This window comes from Pomacea canaliculata, linkage group LG5 (genome assembly GCF_003073045.1).
Source record: "Pomacea canaliculata isolate SZHN2017 linkage group LG5, ASM307304v1, whole genome shotgun sequence".
NCBI classification, from domain to species: domain Eukaryota; kingdom Metazoa; phylum Mollusca; class Gastropoda; order Architaenioglossa; family Ampullariidae; genus Pomacea; species Pomacea canaliculata.
Genome location: NC_037594.1, coordinates 19687485 through 19706928, shown reverse-complemented (window position 1 = coordinate 19706928; position 19444 = coordinate 19687485). Strand labels below are relative to the sequence as shown.

The window sequence follows — 19444 nt, the reverse complement described above, 5'->3', positions numbered from 1 at the left end:
TTACTGTTTTCAGAATTTAGTGGAAATGCTGGCTTGTTAGCTCCAGCTCGAGACCGATGCCGAAGACGGTGAAGAAGGTTCGGAAAGAGTGAACAAAACAACAATACCAAAAGCGAGTCCATCGCACAAGGGGGAGAAGGAGAGGATTACAAGCGTTCAGAAATCAGAAGTAATTACGGCAAAGTGTCGACCTGGTCTTGGAGCACCAACCCACGCACCCACACCCACACACCTGTGATTTCTCCAGGTAAATAACCCCGCCTGCCACCAAGACCTCAACATCTACTACTACACTGCAAGCTGCGATGCTGGATAAGAGAAAGAGTGGGTGAGTGATGGGGAAACTGTTCTTTCCTATTTACTTTAAAAAAAAACAGTTCTGAGACTTTGCTTGAGGCGGGTACTTGATGGCATCGTCTGAAGTCTAAAGTCGCGCGAGGTGATGAACTGCTTTGTCACGAGGACACGCACAAGGAGCTGCAGTCGCCTTGCCCATGACTAGACAAGAATTCAGATAAAGAATGAGTGACGTCACCGGCACGCACCGGAACGAGTGAGTGGCAAAACAAGACTGAAGGCAAGGTGGAGGGGGATGAAAGAAGGATGAGGATTTATTTCAGTCTCTCTCTCTCCTCAACCCCTCCTTACCTAGATGCACCAGAGAATGAACTCGCAGCATCAACAGGCTGCCATCATCTGCTACACTCATTTTCATGTTGCCCAAACCTGCAACTCGCTCATGTGAAGAAGTAGTGGGGAGTGCCTTCAGACTGATTGTGTGTGTGAGAGAGAGAGAGACAGAGCGCGCTAACCTACACCCACATTCACCTGACTTCCACAGTCAACGACCTCCGGCAGTATGAAATGAGAAAACAACCGGCAAAAATAGTGGAAAAAGGGCTGAAACGGAAAACGGGAGCAGCCCTGGAAGGGGCAAGAATTAAGACCAAATGTGCGGAGCGGCAAGTGTTGCAATCCTAGTTCCTCCTTGGGGCCGTAGTTATAAGTTGAGGTAGGTTCGTACCCCTGTGTTAGCTTGACCTATGCTCAGTACATACAGCTTTCGCAACCTCTCTGCGACCATAGCTGTGGACGGATGCATGACGGAGCCTCTAGATTATCCGCCGACCTTTTAATTCGGCAATTTAACGACTCACAACGTTTCCGCTCCACGACAAACCTCGAGGTAACCTTACATCTGTTTCAAAAACTCGGCCCCAGAAGGGGGAACCTGGGTTATGTGGCGTCACGAAAAACTGTGCGAAGCCTTCTCTGCGGCTGAAAAACCAAAGAAAAGAATGTTTAAAAAAAATAACGCACCCTCTGCTCTCCACCTTCACCATAAACCCCCAGTAGGAGACCGGCTTGAAACAAGCTCCCCATTCCCCATCCCCCCGAGAAAAAGATCGCGTTGGCAATTTCCTTTTATAAAAGCTTCTTGACCCGGCGCCCTCCATCCATCTTGAAGGAGTCTGTGCCCTCCCCCATCCCTTGCACTAAAACCTAATTGACAACGTTTGTCTAGGCGGGGTCCGGATTGGTAACCGGACCCCGCACGGTCTGCAGCCGTCTGTGGGGAAATCCTAGACACACAAAAGCCAACCACAGCAGGTGGGGGGTAGCAGTCTCCTGCAAACAAAACCATACAGTCTGACAGGGTGTGGCTGCTTCTCTCGGTGATGTAACGCAAGCTGCAAGTATCTGCGCAGATACGAGGCACGAGGCGAGCGGCCCGACTGATGGTTGGCTCCTCAAAAGTGAAAGCCACCAGGGTCGTCGTTATTCATCACTTTGGTTTTTTTTTTAAATCTCTGACATACAAAACAGTAACTACACGCACGCACACACGCAGTTCTGTACATGTGGCTGTAAACAAGCGTAAGCTGAGGAAGCTGCTCGGGGCTTCGTTTAACCTTTCGGGCCAATCACTGTCGCCGAGTCGAGACACCCTAATGATTACATGACAATGGGGTAGGCAGCTACCATTTCCTGGTACACCAGTACTCACGCTCGCGCCGTGCCTTCAAGGTCGGTGGTGATACTGTCCTACCCGGGAGTTTTCTCTCTCCCTCTCTTCCTGTTACTACTTCTGGACTTCCAGCGCCTCGCTCTTTCGTCAGCGCCACAAATTACGAACGTGAAGAAAAAGCGTGAAGTTGAGGAGGAAGTGGAAGAAACACTCTCCCAACATGAAAATAAACATGAGAACCACCTGCCGTCGACGACTTCTACGGCGACGTACGCAGCAACCACAGCTGCGACACCCAACGTGACCCCAACAAAAGGTCAACGTTACCACGAAGTTAGGGTTAGTAGCCACGAAGTTAGGGTTAGTAGGACGTGAGCGGATGGTTAGCAACAGTTTCTTCTCCCTTTACGATCAACTTGGATGGGTGCAAAGGGAGGGACCCAATCCAAAAAAACTTTTTTTTTTAAGAGTTGAATCCTTGTATTGCTCGAACAATTTCGAAGTTTGTCTGACGTTGAAGCTTAACGGCATATTTCTGTCGAACATATCTATCTCCTGAACACCCAAAATACTGTGTGAACTGAAACTGTCAGTGTGTGCCTGTATTTGTCCGTGTGAGCAAGGAAACAAAACACTCCTGTCGCATTCCCATCGTCTCTCGAAACAAAGAATTGAGCACATATTATGCTAAAGAAACTTTGGTCTACACTGCTCTGTATTTAGGACAAAAATGAGCATACTTGTACTTTCGACACCGTGGGTGACAATTTATCGTTAAGTCAAACCAACACAAACATCGGAAATCACGATTTCTTACGCAATACAGTCGCCCTGACCACTGGTGGGCAGGCATGTTCCCTGTCCTCTACTATCAGTCAAGGGAACGATGATGATGATGTCGAGAAAAGCCCAGCATTCAATAACAAACGTGACAGCATCAAACCGCTCTTCACAATGACTCGGCTTCATTCTCAGAAAGGTCGGTGAAAGTGCAATCGATGTCTTTTTTTTTTTCAAAACAATCCTAAACGTTTTCTTGGAAAATGAGAACACAATGTACATGATGCTGTATAGTTCACAGTGGAAAGTACCCGCTCCCTTCCACCCCATCCCACCATCACACAAACTAAACAGGAGCTGTATATGTATAACTGTGAAGCCACCTCTTTGATCGCTTGGTCCAATACAACTGCTTCGTCCTTTCCCCGTAAGGTCTTGTGCGTGGTTTTCTCCAATGACAATCAGGCGAGGTCTGTCTGTGTTTACAGATGATGCAGCCGGCGTTCGTGACGTTTCGTTATTTTCACAACAGACAGACAAGAAACACTTCCTTCTGTTTACACATCCTTGCTTCATCCACAAGCTTGAAACGGTGGCTGTTCAAACCAAGACTGATATCTACATATTGTCGGCGGTGATATCTTAGCATAATATGATCATCAGTAACAACGAAGATAATTTCGATGAGTTCCTGATGATGACGATGATGACGATGATGACAATACTACTGCTGACAAGGAGACCTGGTAAAAGTCAGAGACTAGACAAAAATCTGTCCAAGCAGTGACAAGATCACTTACCGTGCCTCCGATCTTGTCCAACTCCTGGTCCAAGAGCTCCAAGTCAAACTCTGCAACACGAGAGAAAACATGTCATTAGCGGTGTGCCATCCGATGCCAACCAATCGCTGGAGGATGAGCTACATCATGTTCACTCACTCACTCTCTCTCAAGAAATGACAGTAACGAGCAAGTCAGTTGTCATGTCTTTCAAAGGCTAGAAGCATGTCAGTCGGAACAAACCCCGACATTGTCTTGCACTGGTGAATGTGAAAGCAGCTGGGGTTAGTCCAGAACACATGTAATTGTGTGGCGGGGAAGGGAAGTCAGGAGGCCTGATGGGTCATTCCTCTACCCACCACCTGGTGTAGGCGGAAACTAAAGGTTTTCCGACTATGTTCTAGCAAGTTCACGGGGGTTTCTCCTGCAATGATATCATAATCACTGATATTTAACACTGTTTTGTTGAAGCCTTTTGTAAAATTCTCTCGTCTTCTACAAGGCAAAGTACTTTAATGAACTACAGAACCTTACCCCTACTCATCCATCCAAGCAAAGTCCCGCTGAAAGTAGTTCAGAATCGGTTCAACAACACCGCTGGCAAAATACTAGCAAAAAACAGGTTTTCGTTCGAGCAAACTTGAACAAATCTTCAACTGTGGCACACTATTAAAAAAAAACAGCATCAACGAGATCTCGTACATATCGTAACCGACTTTAAAAGGGCATTTGACAAAACCTGACAATGATGCAAAAATTCAACAAAGATGGCGCCCGAGCATCACGCTAGATCATCACATGAGAAATTATTACAAGGCGAGAAAGAATCCGCTGCTGGAGGAACCGACGGCCTCTCTTGGACACCTGGTGTCACATCTAGACAGGGCGCAACCGGTGACTGTGATGTCCACAGCTCCGACACGAAATCTGGTGTCACAGCATCTCTCACCAACCCGCCAGTCCCGCACTGTCTCCCAAAAGATCGACTGTGCACGGGTGGTGGGCAACATGCTTGGCAAAGACAGCAAAAAATTGTGGTTCTTCCTTTCTGAATCTCTCTTTCACTTACATTATATATCTCTCTCTCACTGACACACGGAATGTGCATAAAAGACACTGTAAAGAAAGCTAAGTCCAACTAAATATCTACATAAAAATAATATCAAAAGCAAAAGCGTCTGAGAGCAACACTTTTCTAGGTACAGCTTTCTTGTGACGGCGATGTAAATCTCCTCTCCCTCACTACAAAGGCATTATTTCTCGGTCAACTATTCCAGGAGAGGTGCCCTAACAATTCATTACAACGCTAAAACGTTGGCCAGAGGCAGAAATCTCATCCTATCCCGCTCCAGGTCAGATGATGAATCAGACAGAGGACATCAACTCTGTGAACAGAGCTAACGTCCTGAGCTAACGGGCTTTTTACCCAGTGGTGGCTTCGTCGTGTCTCAAGGCCGGGTGAAGCTGAACACGACGGGTACCCAGTGAGTGTTCGGTCGCCTTGGACAGATACCTCTGAAAGCTGGACACGGTGACCTGTCGACCTGGGCTGCTCCTATTTGTATCCCGCGGCGAGGCTATTATTTTTGCATGCCTCTTTACACCGGGCTGACATCGTGCCTCCACCTGATCTCATTTGTTTGCCTGTTAAAGGGCGATTTTATTTGTTATTGATCACTGTCTCACGCCCCGATGCTCGAACGTTTTACTGAATTATGACCTTCTGCTATGCTCGTTGCCATTATAACATTCTGTCATTCATTATAGTTTGTGTGCCCTACAACTGCTCTCCACAACCTCTCTTCCCGAGGTCAAGCAACGCCTCGGCAGTTTTAATCGCTGGACTTGGTGTGACATGACCAAGACGGACAAAGGACTGCGTCTCCATCCTATATGATAATGATAATATTTCTATCGTCAAGCTTCCTAACAACAAGAAAGCTGAGTGTTGTTTTGTTTTGTTGTTTGTTGTTTTTTTTTTTGTTGGTTTTTTTTGTTGTTGTTTTTTTTTTTGCCTTAATTTTTTTTTCTATATAGGGATTCCTCCTCATCTCTGGAACGTCCTCAACGCTACCCATCACAAACTTATTCAATACACAAAACTGTACCAAGATAGGCAAACGCTTAGCCTTTTAACAAACTTTTGTTCCGTGCTTCACATCTACACCTACTTAGGCATCTGTCTAATATATATCTCTGTAGAGATAAATTATCAAATGAGCAAGTCACCAGATCACACATACAGCACGGCAAAACAGCAGGCCCTATAAATAAGGTGCCACATGCAGATAAAAACAGTGTGCCCGAGACGATATCTGAACCTAGGACATCCGGTTTTCATTGTACTGATAGCAAGCGCCACCTAACCGTTGAACTAGAGACAGAAACAAGTCACACTGTTCCACTGTTTACAGCAGATCATCTATCAGAACTTCGTGTTTGCTTTAGAAACTGGGAGAATAAACGGGGAGTGGTATCGCCGGTCCGAGATTAGATGAGCAAATTTTCTACTTCAGTGAAGACACTGCGTCATGAAAGTTTCAGGCAGGACATCCTCGCTGGGTGCTATTCTGTCCTAGAGAAGGAAATAGTGAGAGAGGGAAAAAAAACATCTGTTCGCAGAACGCGAAAAAACAGTGAACTGTGTGCAACAACAAACAGGCGCGTGTGCAGTGAAGGCTTTACGGATGGGTGCTCTTGTCACCACCTCAAGATGAAACTCTTTTCCTCTCTTTCACACACACATCTGTTCTCTCTCGTAGCATCATAGTATACTATATTATCTACTTATACAAATGCTAAAAATATGAGAGAAATGGAAATGAAGAAAAGCAAGTTTTCCGTATCGTCAAATGCGAAGGTAAGAGGGAAAAAGAATGAACGTGTCTTGTAAAAACCTACTTTGTCTATATTCCTTGTCTGTACTTGCATATAAGTCGTTCTAGCGCACAGTTCGAGTGATTCCGTTTTACACACCCGCACACACACACACAAACGCACAGCACAAGAGTGGGCGCGCGCGCGCACACACACACACACAATTAGTGTAGCAGGCGATGAAGACAGGAAGACCTCTTCAAATATAAGCAAACAAGTTTATCATTCTTCAGCTTGCACGCAAGACGGCTTCAAAATCGTTCTTACTGAAGTACAGTTATCTTTACTTCTTATTTATTTTGTATGATCTGACGAAAGCGACTTTGACAAAAACAGACTGCCGGAGGTAAAGTGTGACCAGTAGTCGCAACTCCCGTAAGATCTCCTTTACAAAACCAATATCCGGGCATCAAACGTGCAGGTGCATACAGCAATCAACCCCCACCCTCAAGTAAGTCCTCCAGACCTGTGTTGATCAAGTCTTCAGGTCGTCTCCAAGCCTGCCTGTTGCTGAAACCCCGCGATGGAAGAAGGTCATGGGTACGCCGCCCTTTAATTCTCTCCCACGACCCTTGCACGCGAGACAGGTATATCGACAGGTGTAGGTTGGGTCCATCATCGATGAACCACGCGGCGAGCGGTGATTGGACGAGCAGCGAAAACAACGGCGTGCGAGACAGTTTCGTGCAAAAACCTCCATGCCACTCTTTTTAACTATTTTATTTTTTTGCTTCCTTGTTGTCATGTGCTATTTTATTCAAGTATCAATTTCTTCAGGACCAAGAGGAAAAGGATTGTGACATGACAACTCTCAAGCTGTCGCGCATTACAAAACAATCGTAGCATGCTCCTCCACACAACTGCAGCACACACCCGAACCACCCAAGCTGTATGAGCTCATTTGTGTTGATGACTGATCTAGCTCTGTTGTATTATTAGGCTACAGACCTAACGCAGTCTTGTAACACTCACCGGACATCGCCCTACACTAATAGATATATAAGACACCAGCACGGACATCGACCTACACTTTACGACTCCTTAAAAAAAGAGGTTGGTGTCGGCAAACACCCCTGTGCGATAAGGAGCACGGAGAAGGATTAAAATGGGTTGGTGGGGCTGGGTGGGGAAAACTTCATAAAAAAAGGGGAGAAGGTGACACAAACCGCCCTTGTTACTCCTGCACACCCTGATGTATGTAATGTCACCCGACAATTTGCTAGCCCAGCAGAAACACGTATCAATATGGGTGGCAGCAATCATAGCGCCTTCAGCCCCCATTCTGTGCCTTTCAATAGCAGTTTTATCAGCGCGGCGCTCTGCTTGTCAGTGCGTGCATACACGCCGCTCCGCGCCACTGAGCACGAGAAGGAGAGAAAGGGGGAGTGGGGGAACAAGGGAGAGCCTCGCAAAAGGAACAGCTCTCGCTATTCAAGGGGCCGATTAGCGTGTCACATGCCGCTACTCACCGCTCTCCATCCCCCACCCACCATACTGCACCTCCCATCAACACCAAGGGACCCAGCTCCCTCTGGAGGCCTCATCTGAAAATGCTAGTACCTGGGAGCGCAGCAACACAGGAGCGGGGGGCCGGGGGACACCCGTGCCTCTTACTATCGTATTCCAGCTGTTGTCGTCCTTGGCAAAGGGGAAAAAAATCCCGGTCAATTCCACTGGTCGCAAGAAACTCAGACGATAATTACAGATCAGCATATGGCATGTTCCTAAAAGAACCCCGAGTGTGTTGCATAACCACTCGTGCAAATGAGGAGCACCAACCGCAATAAGACGCCACTAAGGCCAACCTCAGGCCATGGGACTAGACCGCCCAACCGACACCAGAACACTCTCTACACAACCACCAGCGGCCGTTTATCTCAAGTTGATAGTTCGAACGTTCGATAAGCGAGTGGCCGTGCGTCAACAGTCGGCGAGGCTGTGAAGTGCGCGCTCCCCTTGACTGTGACCTATGTACTGCACGGGGGGGATGTGTCTTGGGCTACAGGCGCACTGCAGCAATCTTCTCAAAGAAAGACCTGACGATCTTCTCTGGGCACCACAAACTACGGACCTTGTGTTCCCTCCGACAGACTAGCAACACACTGCATTCTTCAGACGACATGCAAAAGAAGTTCGAAAGGATAGTACGCCCCAAAAAAAAAGAAGAGAGAAAAAGATATTAAAAACCTGACACCACCTTGCTTTACTGATTGAATTCAAGCTTGTGGAACCTGCGCCTCACCAGTTCCAGCAGCCTGCAACAAGCGCTTTATTGTCCACGCTGAATGGGTCACACTTTGCTGGTCATCATGGGAGGGAGGAAGCCAATTAAAAGCTAGGATGTCTCCGATCCAAGTGACACAGACCTGTTTTCGGTGGCACACGGGGGTGGAGAAAGGGGAACCTCTGACAAAGACTGGGCTGCCTCGACACAATACTCGCACGAACGAGCTGGCCATTTTACTCCACCCCACTTCCCCCGACGAACCGGCTAAGCTATCCCATGTCTTACCTTCCTTCTCAGTCATACCTTTCTCGTTTACAGAGTCGCCATCAAGTTTTAGCAAGCCCATGTGATGGTGCCAGGCCATAAAAACTCTTTCACCTGGCTCACCTGTATGTCGTGTACTGTTTACGAGAACCTCTCTCTCCTCCAGCCCCATCCATTCTAAAGCCAAAGCGTTTTTTTTTTCGGAACCTTTTTCTTTTTCTCTTACCAAAATGTTTGCATGCCTGGATGTGTTCTAGAATGCAAAAGTCCTAGTATATGATATAACGGTACACACTGTACGTGTTTGATTATATTCATATGTATACAAACATATTCGCATCTGAAACACTATTTCACAGATTTTTTTAATGTTCTGTCACAATATACCTGAACTCCTAACGATGCTACCTCACACACCCTTCCGCTCCTCGTATTCAGATTCTCGTCACATTTTGGAGGAGGGGGAGCCTCAGTGCACCCATGTAGTTTTGACATTCTCCTACAGTCGGGTGAAGCCCTTTTTTATTATTTTTCCTGGAAGGCTCCACACAGCTTTCTTCCTTTGCACCGATCCGAGTCACGTGCAGGCCAGGAAGCGTGGGGCTCAGCGCTACGTTCACGGCGAGGACCAGATGCTCCTCGTGAGAGGATGCGGGAGAAGCGGCTGCCGACAGGCAAGACTTGAACCCCACCGTCAGCCGACTGTCGTTGCGTCACTGCATGCGCTGCGCACGCTCTGCGGTCGTTCTGCCGTTCTCTTTTATTTCGTACTTTCTCTCACATACACACCCACTCCCTCCTAAAACTGCTGCAGACTGGGAAAACGGCTTTACCAAGAAAGGTCAAATGACATCAGGGAAGAGTCGGTTGGCCACACTGGTTGGCGAAGTTCACAGCCTTTTCACGCTGCCAAGTGTTGTACGACCTCCGGAGCTGACACCGTGTGAGCTTCTAACACTGAGGCACGACATGTAGTTTCACATGGTGGTGGAGGAGGAGCAAAAGGATATTTTTTTGGGGGGGAGCTCTGTCAGAGGCACTAAAACAAACAAATCCGCCGCAAACACGACAGAATCGGTCAACAACAGAACAATAATGATTGTCCCATCAAGCTTCTCTTGCTTTAAGTCAGGTAAGTGATTATTAAACAAAAACCTTGCTAAACAGCGAACTTGTAAGCTTTCTAAAATAAGTTTCCGAAAAGCACAAAATTGTTCCCTTTTCTTATTATTAGTATTTTCTATCAACTGGTCACCGGGCTAAAAAGGACACACTTACACACACATACTGTACATGTACACGAACTCCATAAAACAGTAAAAGACAGAAACTGAATAACGGACCATTCAAAAAATAAAAAGAAAAAGAAAATGAAAGAAGAATGGACAAGAGAAGCGGCTAGTGTGACGATGTTGTCATCATCGCCATCTTTACTACGTCGTCGTCGTCATCACGTGGCCTCTGCCGTGCCCGCCCGGCTGGCAGTTACGCCTGGTGCCAGAAGAAGCATGCGGCACGGCCTTTAGTGCCAAGCTCCACGCCCCGCCGACACGAGACTGACAAGAGTCATGCCGATAAGGGGGCCCCGCCGACACCTGCCGGGCCGCTCTTGAAGATCATCAGCATCCAGCCTTTAGCATTAGCAACCTTCATAGATTTTTAACCCCCCCCTCTCTCTCTCTTTTCCTCCCTGTCCCCTTCGGGCTTTAGAAACAGGAAAGTCAGAAGCATAATTATATTGGTGGAATTGCTGCCAGTTCGATCAAGCAGGAAAAAGAAAAGGGAATGATGTTGGGATCACCGCTAAGCACTGAAGTGAAGGATGAAATACAAAGAGGTGAGTGACAGAGCGTATACTCCGTGTGTGTGTGTGTGAAGCGTGCTGAGTTAGGACTGTGTGTCGTGTGAGAAGGTGTGTGTGTGGTGAAGGAGCGAATAGTTACCTTTACAGCATACTACTTTCAGGTCTGATTCTCTCCTGTGACCATCTTGGGCTAACCAGTGCCAAGCTAGCTCGCGCCAGGTTCGAGAATATCCCTTATTACTACGATCTGACCAGCAATGACTTGCCCAGCGGCATCAGCTTTATTTTATTTTTTTATTTATTTTTTTTTTTTTGGGGGGGAGGGGAACGGAGAATCCACCCACTACCGATTCACACCCGCCAGCTACTCTCACGATACAGACCTGTCAAACCCCGTGGATTCTCAAGCCTCTACCTCCCGAATTCCTCGTCCTTTCCTCCCGCCATAACTTTTTGATCTTCTCTCGCATCCCGTGCCACACCTGGGCGTCACCGGTCACATCGCTCCAGTCATCTTCTCGTCAATGACGCGAGCGATCTATTGGCGCCGACACTTATCGACACCTTGGCTGCTGCTCCCCGCCAATCACACGCGCCAACTCGCGGAACTAACTGACAGACCCATGACGTCAGTCACGCTCCCAGTGTCTGAAGGTATCACCAGAAATAGGTGTTTTGAATCCTCTCTCTAGGCGGTTCATGATCCTCGTATTAAGGCGGTAAAGTGTTTTCTCTTCTTTTGTTCCTTTACTTTTTTATATTTTTGTTGTTGCCTATATACATGCGCGCTTCTAACGCGTCACGTCAGGTAAAAGGCCGCACCTAGAAGTAGCTAGCCCCCAACCCTACACCTTGTGGGATGTTGTATAGAAATACTTATCCACACCTGCATTTGCTCACTTTGAAACGCACAATTCTCTTTGCGGTTACCACGTAAATCAAACTGGTAAGTGGGCTTTTGTGGAAAGGAGTTGTTGTTGTTTTGACATTTCGCAAGTAATGTTATGCTTTCCTCCAGCTCGTGAACTATCACAGTGACAGGAGTGATGAAGCCGATAACAACAACTGCAGCGACCCTCTGTTGCCCTCCAGCACTAGCAGCAGGCACGGTGTGAGCCTCTTCCTTTGTGTCGTTTTTATTGGTATTGCTCTTCCCAGAAAACCGCCGGAAATGCGAACAACGCACGCATTCTTTCTCCTCCCGCTCCCCTCCCCGCGTTTCTGGTGTTCAAAAGTTGATGTTCTGGTACAGCAAAGAAAACTACCTCCGCCGTAACAACTGCAATCAGGAGTAACACGGGCAGAGAGGGAGATAAGGGGAAAACTCTGTTACCCTTGGAGGCGCTTCTGCACAGCACGAACGCCATTAGGTTTTTTTTAAGACATTCCAGGCAAGGATGCGACGTCAAGACAAACTAGGGCTTGCCGTCTCCAGTTTGCCGTTAGCACTCTTCCACCCTACACCCCACCCCCACCTGCCCTTCTTTCTCAAACTTCCATTCACGTGCTGCTCGCTGGCTGGCTGGCTGACTGGCTGGCCAGGCACAGTGTGACTGGCTAGTTCTCAACCCCGCACTACGCAACAGCGCCCAGGTGCTATGTGCGGAATGGGTTTGCAAGGAGCCAGAGCCTCTCCCACCACCGGGGCCAAACTGTTAACGCTGTCGTCGTCGTGCCAGACATTCAACTTCACGCGCCAGGTCGCCCAAAACTCGGGAGGAAAAAAAAAAAGGAGTGGCCAAGCCGACCTCTCCCTCTCTTCTTCAATCGACGCATCTACTTGGTAAGTGGTTGCCACCACTTGTCGCCACCATCACATCGTCTCACCTTTCCAGCACATTCCACAGCCTTAAACTCGCCAAAAAAAAAACACCAAAAAAAGCAAAAGACACGTTACGCCGCTTCTCTTGGAAGGGAGGGACTCTTGTCCTCACGTGCTGGGTCTAGTGGGCAAGAAGGTCGGATTCTTGCAGGACTCTGGAGTTGGTTTTTTTAAAAAAAGTACACGACTGCCACCAGGAGCGTGGGCATAAAGAGAAGCTGCTGCTTGTCGTCTAGAGAACCAGTGGAATCGTCTGCTCCGTTGCCGAGCTATCGCTGATTATCAGCTCGCCTCATCGCCAGCATGTCGGCCGTGACCGACTGCCAGCCCCTTGACTTCCATCTCTCCCTCCCTCGCCCCCTCCACCTTTCACCAGCAGCCCTAAGACAAACCAGTTCCCTCCAAAGTCGACCTGCTTCACTCCTACCATATCCCACTCCCGCCAGAAATTTGTTTTGTTTGTTTTTTTAACGAGAGTGTTTGGAAGGTCCACGTGTATACCCGTTTTGATAAAGGGAGATAGGCTGTTCGTAAGCCGTCCTACATCACTCATCTTACATGGGCTTTTATCCACAGAAAAAATGGTGGCTGCTAGTTTCTGCTTGCAGAGATAGTGTGGATGGAATGCAGATTTCGATGCGCACACGCTAGATACGCTTCAAAATGGGAAACTATAATCGTCTAAGCACGATTCACTAGGCCTGGTCTTTGGAGTGTTAAATATGAAGCTTGCGGGTTGGGGATATGGTTAGTATTGAGTTAATTTGTTGTATTATTATTTGTCATCCCCCGAGAAAGGAAAGGTCGACCACAGTGTGAAATAATGAAATCACACACTAAGAATAAATGTGTGTATTTGCACCTGACACGCGACAGAAATACCTTAAACACCTTACTGCCACTCAAACCAACGCCCCCTCCTTTAAACTTAAAGCAAAGATCAAAACGTCAACAACAAAAATAAAAAAAAATAGTATCCGAAAGAAAAATCGAAACCTGCAGCCTTCGTATTCAATTAAAACTGTTCGTGTTATCCACTACGCTTTTAGTCACAGCTTAATCTTTTGCAGATACCATAAAAAAGGGTAAAAAGGTCTACGCATGCGTGGGGAAAATAAAGTCACGTGTGTTTGTGTGAATACAAATGTGCAAGAAGCATTATCTGCGAGCAAGCGCAAACATATATTTCTTTCTATATGCGCGCGCATGCGAGTATTAGTGTGTGGGCAAATACTAGGGGCAGGAGGAAGTATGTTTGTGCGCATGTCTCTCTCTCTCTGCGTCCTGACGAATGACGGACGAGTTGCAATGACGTATCTTCACCGAAGGGAGACAACGCTGTCTGATGGTTAGGATTAACTGTCGCCTCACCCGTCCACCTGTACAGGTCACAAAAAGGTCACATCCCTCGCTACTGTTCCCCGGATGCTACACGGTTCGCTGCTCATGCTCTCCACTGATCTTAGACCTCCCCATTTACCCCAGGGAGCGGATGGTTTATAGGGTAGACCCATAATCCTCCCATCTTCCATGGCTTCCAAGGTGAAGCTTCCCCATCAGACGTTTGGCTTCCACACGTGCTTCCAAAACACACCGAGACTGTACATGACAACACACTGTCGAGGCCTCAGCCAATGGCAGAGCTGGGATGATGTGTTAATTTGGTATGTCTGTATAGCAAGACCTCTTTCTATGCATGGTTATGTTTGTGGGCGTGCATCTTGAGCATGGGAGTTATTGTTCCAGATGTGAAGAAACAGCATCCTGCACTATGCTTTAGCAGGTCATAAAAATACACCTCACTAGACCTTTGAAAAGAAACTTTTAGTTATGTATTCTAAAAGATTCCAGGCATTACTTCCCTGGAAAAGTTTTTTTCCCTCTAAATCTACATGTTGTCATCACGGGGAAAAAACCTGAGTTTAATTAAGACAAACCTGCAGGGCTCCAGGAAGGGTTATTACCCAAGAGCGGAAAGAAGTGAGAGTTCTTAGGTTTCAACTTGCAGCTCCCTGCATCTCACAAAATACCAGATTCTTTTTGCCAGCTTATTTGGTGCCCCTATGTGTATGTGCTGCCATAATTATTTCCCTTTTTAGCCTGTTAATGAAAGCGTTTTTAAGAACTGACATAGTTCAGCCTTACACAAGTGTCTTATAAAAACTTTGCTGTTTAAAATTTCAATGTGCGGTTTTCAATCATTTGTGTCATTTCAAGCAGACTGTATAAGCACCCTGGTGGGCCTGCAAAATTAAGAGAAACTGCGCTGAGCATCAGACTAAGTCTGTATATGTAGGTACGTGCACGCGCTCGCAGTGTGTGGTAGAATAAGGGAAGTATGTAAGGCTAAGCGATTAAGGACTAAGCGTGGAATGAGCCGCACATCATCAGTTTTTCATTAGTACTATTTAATTATATTGCCAACATGATAAAAGACTAATCCAGAGAATTCCGTACCAAATAAACTTAAGTCGACAACATTTTAATTGATCCTATTTCTGGTTCAGGATGAGAACAGTACCAAGTCTCACACAGTTCCGACTGTGTTTCCTGTGCAAGCTTTGGCTTACTTAATCTTCATATCTGATACCGGATACACATGATGTCGCAAGATTTTCGACGGAAGAGTCAACTGGGTTTTTCCACTAAAAGAACCTGTTTCGAAATAAACAGGAAACTTGCATGCGTACATGGCTTATTTGACATGCGCACACACATCCTAACTGATAATGTTCGACTCCACAAGCAATCAGACTAAGAAAGTGCTATTTGTCGAACAAAATAGGGGTCCTGTCAAGTTTGTAAGGTGTTAAATTTCGCCGTGCTCAGCAGGTTTCTCCGTGAGGGGCCGTCAACCGACCCAATTTTACTGTCGCCATCAGAACAGGAGAAGGCGAGTGGAGGTGGAGGTGGGTTGGGGTCAGACCTCATCCTCTCCATTTTCGCGGTTCTTGCACTGACCTCATTCACCCCTTGACCTCTAACCTTGCCTTACAGCTCCAGGATGCGCCTCGCTCGCTGCTATCTCTCTCTCCCGCCGCTGCCATTGGTGACAAAGGCACTCGTCATTTAATTCTCGTCGAGCGTTTGTGGCCAAAGCATAGCCGTTGGTAAGTTTGGGAAAAGGGGAAGTGTGATCTAAGTGTGATTCAACTAGTCATCGCGCCTTTATTTCCAGCGTGCAGCAGTGGAGACTAGCAGGCTGCTAGGATGCGGCCTGACTCCCGACAGGTACCCACGCGCCATCCCTCTCTCGTTCCTAAACCCCTTCCCCTCCTCACTTTTACTGTCAGTTGGGCGCCGAACCCCGCCACGGGCCACTGCCGGCGGGGAATTGGGGGGATGGGGACCAAGGAGACGACTTTACGACGTTAAAGATTGGGATGAACGTAAAAGCCAAATTAATGCTCCTCTAAGCAATAGCAAAGGTTTTGTTTTCCAGAGGTCGAGGGGTGAAGGGAATGAAGGGAAAGCAGTCGTGCTTCTAATTCTTTATCCCTCAGTGAAGATAGCGTGGGCACATTTCTCAGTCTCTCCTCTCCCCCTCCACACACACACCCACTGTACGTGACAAGATAAAGCCGCGACAAGGCATTAAGGACAGGCACGAACAAAAGATATAAAGGCAGTGTGGCCCATCCACAACACACAAATAATACATGTGCAAAGCAGGGAGTGTCTTCTCACGATCTTGTGCGCTGTACCTACACAGTTCTTGCTGCCAAAGTCATTTCTTGTGGTATGGTGTGAAAAAGTCTTCAAACGCACCGTAAACATTGCATACATCAGAATAAAAGATACGGAAACAGGCCTGGCGGTAAACAAAATGTTCCTCTAGATCAGACCTGGGCAAGGGGCGGCCCGCGGGCCGGATCCGGCCCGCCTCCTGTCTCTGACCGGCCCGCCCCCCAGTATACTGTATATATATATATATAACACAGTATATACTATATATACAGTATTGGGTAAAACTGAGTTAACTATATTAGTCCGGCCCTCTAAAACCATCCCAATTTCTCATGCGGCCCCTTGGGAAAATTAATTGCCCACTCCTGCTCTAGATCAATCTTTCAACAGAATGCCCAAAACCATTCTAAACGAAAGTGACGAAAATGAATGTCTATAGAAACATGTCATCTGAGGAAGACAGCTGTATACACAGATGACATTATAAAGGAAATGCAATGGATGTAAAACATCGGTTTATTCGATACACTTGGCTGACGGCTAGAAATCACGTTTTGCAATATTACTGAAGTCAAGTTTTTATCTGCATATGCTTTATTCTGCATGAAAATAGTTCTCGGTGTTGTTTAGTGACAAAGATATGAATGTAGACAAATATGATTTGCCCCAAGAATGGCCATGATGACAGATAAACTCTAGATACAATTAGCACATATAGAGAGTGCTGTCTCCTGTGTCATCATCAACATTTTAGACATGTTTGGTTTTGTGTCTATGCTGCTTTTGCGATCACAAGTCTTACAAAGGTGAATTTCATAAGTTGTTTTGTACTTCTATCCAGGAAAGCCAGTCAGTGTTTATTTTCAGAAGGGCTATTCATAGCTTCCCACTCTTAATCTTCACAAGGATTAGATGCTAGCTCAGCTGCTGAGATTTCCAAAGACAAGGACCTAATTCGTGTGTCTTGCAAAAGCGGTGTCTCTAGTCTACATACTGCTGACAAGATAAAAAAAACTAAGCAGCAGTGAATCAAACCAAGATGGGAAAACATGCAAAAATAAAGATAAAGCAAAAAAAAAATGTGTATATCAAGACTGAATATAACAGTTAGCTAACTCATGCACAGATAATTGGGATATTCAGACAAATTTGACTCATCAGTAGATGAAATCGTGCACTAACATTATAAGACCAAGCTTCACCTGAAATCTTTCCATTTGTGAAAGGCAGATGTATGCTGAAGAGGAGAATAAGGCTTGGTTTTACCCACGACTTCTTACTTCTTTGTCAGTATCGAAACCTTGTCGTGCCTAGGAGTGTGGACAGACAAGATTTCAGTAGTGGGGAGAGGCGACTTCAGGAGCCTTCAGACAGAACAAATGAGCAGATGAGAATTTTGGTGGTTGAGATGTTGTGGTGAGACGTTGCAACGGACTGCATACACCAAGGAGAGATTAGAAAGCCCAGTCGCATTAACTGCTAGTTAAATCAATCACTAGCCTGATGAACGTATTCTGGGGGTTAGCAATCGAATCAGCGTGTGTACACCTCATGACAAAGGCAACTGGTAAGACCGGACGAACACCCCAGCACACAATTAGCCTCGTTATCATTTGCTACAACTTTTGACTGCTTAGTTTTACTGCACTCGTTATCCTTCGAGACCGAAGAGCAGAATGCCAGTAAGCAATCTTAGAAGCCAGTGCGGAAAACGTGGGCAACAAATAAGACCCACCCCGATTTTATGGCGTTGCGTCTTTAGCTATAAACAGTGTTAGTGGAGTCGTGGGGTCGGGTACTTCACAGCAATGGCAGCCACTTTAGCCCAGCTCAGCTGTCAAGACGTTTCTGGGGCTGACACAGGGCATGATCAAAAAGCCATTTGGCTACGAATTCCGGTGCGCCCTGCAGACAAGCAGGGGAAGGCGTAACGAACAAAGGCAGATAAACACAGCAGACAGGAGTCGCGGAGCACCCCCTTTTCTTACCAGAAACCGTTCGGGAATTACAAATACCTCAAGTGCCTATTTCACAATCCGAACATGTGTTTGGAGAGACACGAGAAACACAGAAATAAATAAAACCCGAACAAAGTAATTCGAAACAAAAATTTGCACTTTATGTAAATAAGGGACTTTACGATGGACTGAGGGCCGTCCGCTGGTGCAACGGTTACAGTGATGACTGACTGTCCCGGGTTCGGATCTCGTCTCGGGAACCGATCCTTCTCTCCATGTGACATCTGTTTATAGAGTCGGCTGCTTTGCCGTGATATTGTCATATGCTGGCTTTATCTCATAGTCCGTTAAGAAGGAAGAAGAAAAAAAGATGATATTGACGTGTTAGTTCTGACGTATACCCTCCTAATCTTACACTTTAAATATATATAAATATATTTCCCGGTGGTGACCCGTCATCTTCAATAAATATACTGAGCCTGTAGAGAAGGCCCAAAACATGTTATTGTGTTCATTTAGATCATTCACGACATCGAGGTCCGTCTTGCATTGCTGACGAGTTCCTGCGAGTACATAAGGCTGCCAAGTGAAGAATATAATAATTCTGAGACTCGGTGCTCCATCGTGCAGCCAGACTGAAGCCGAGGAATATCCGTTATCTCTCACTTAACCGGCACTTTAAAATTACACACTTCTGCTGGTGTTTTTTTTTTATTATTATTATTATTTATGACAAAAAATGTGGGGCACTTTGCTGAGATGGAAGGGTCTGACGACACACGACTGCAGTCTGCGACCGCGCTGCCTGTGGAGAAATGATAGCGATCTGCGAGGTAAATGGGTCAGGATGGCAACTATTAGTACCGGCCTACATGTGCCCTGTCCTTTCTTGCTTGCTTCTTATCACACTTAACCCACTCTAGTAAAGGGTGCAGATTACTTCTGGATTTGTAGCCTCACCTTCTCTCCCTCCCCCCAAACCTTAAATCAGCAGTTAGGACTTGCCTGGGAACGGAGGGCATAAAGCTTTATTCTAGCTCTGCTAAAAGACGCCAACCAGCTATAAAATGAATATTATTTTTTGATGATACGCGGGCTTTTTTTAATTATATTTGCTCCTATTTCATGAACTGCGGTGAAATCATTCATGTCAAGCACGTAGCTGACTTACAGGCCGACCAAGCCGATAACATCTGTACCGGGTACCCAAAGGTCTTATCACGTCCATGGCGGACACTGGGGTGGCGGTGCCAAGGAAACTGTACACTGATGGTAAA

General features: G+C 46.6%; 1 protein-coding gene across 4 annotated transcripts in view; it reads right to left on the bottom strand.

Annotated features, from left to right (window-relative positions):
• The window catches only part of LOC112564238 (nuclear hormone receptor HR96-like), a 210326-nt gene that overhangs the window by 122387 nt on the left and 68495 nt on the right, over window positions 1-19444 (bottom strand). For all 4 annotated transcript variants that reach the window (XM_025238920.1, XM_025238917.1, XM_025238922.1 and 1 more), the window contains exon 2: window positions 3550-3599. In XM_025238920.1, coding sequence (XP_025094705.1) covers window positions 3550-3599 — 50 coding nt within the window. The remainder of the gene's footprint in view (window positions 1-3549; window positions 3600-19444) is intronic.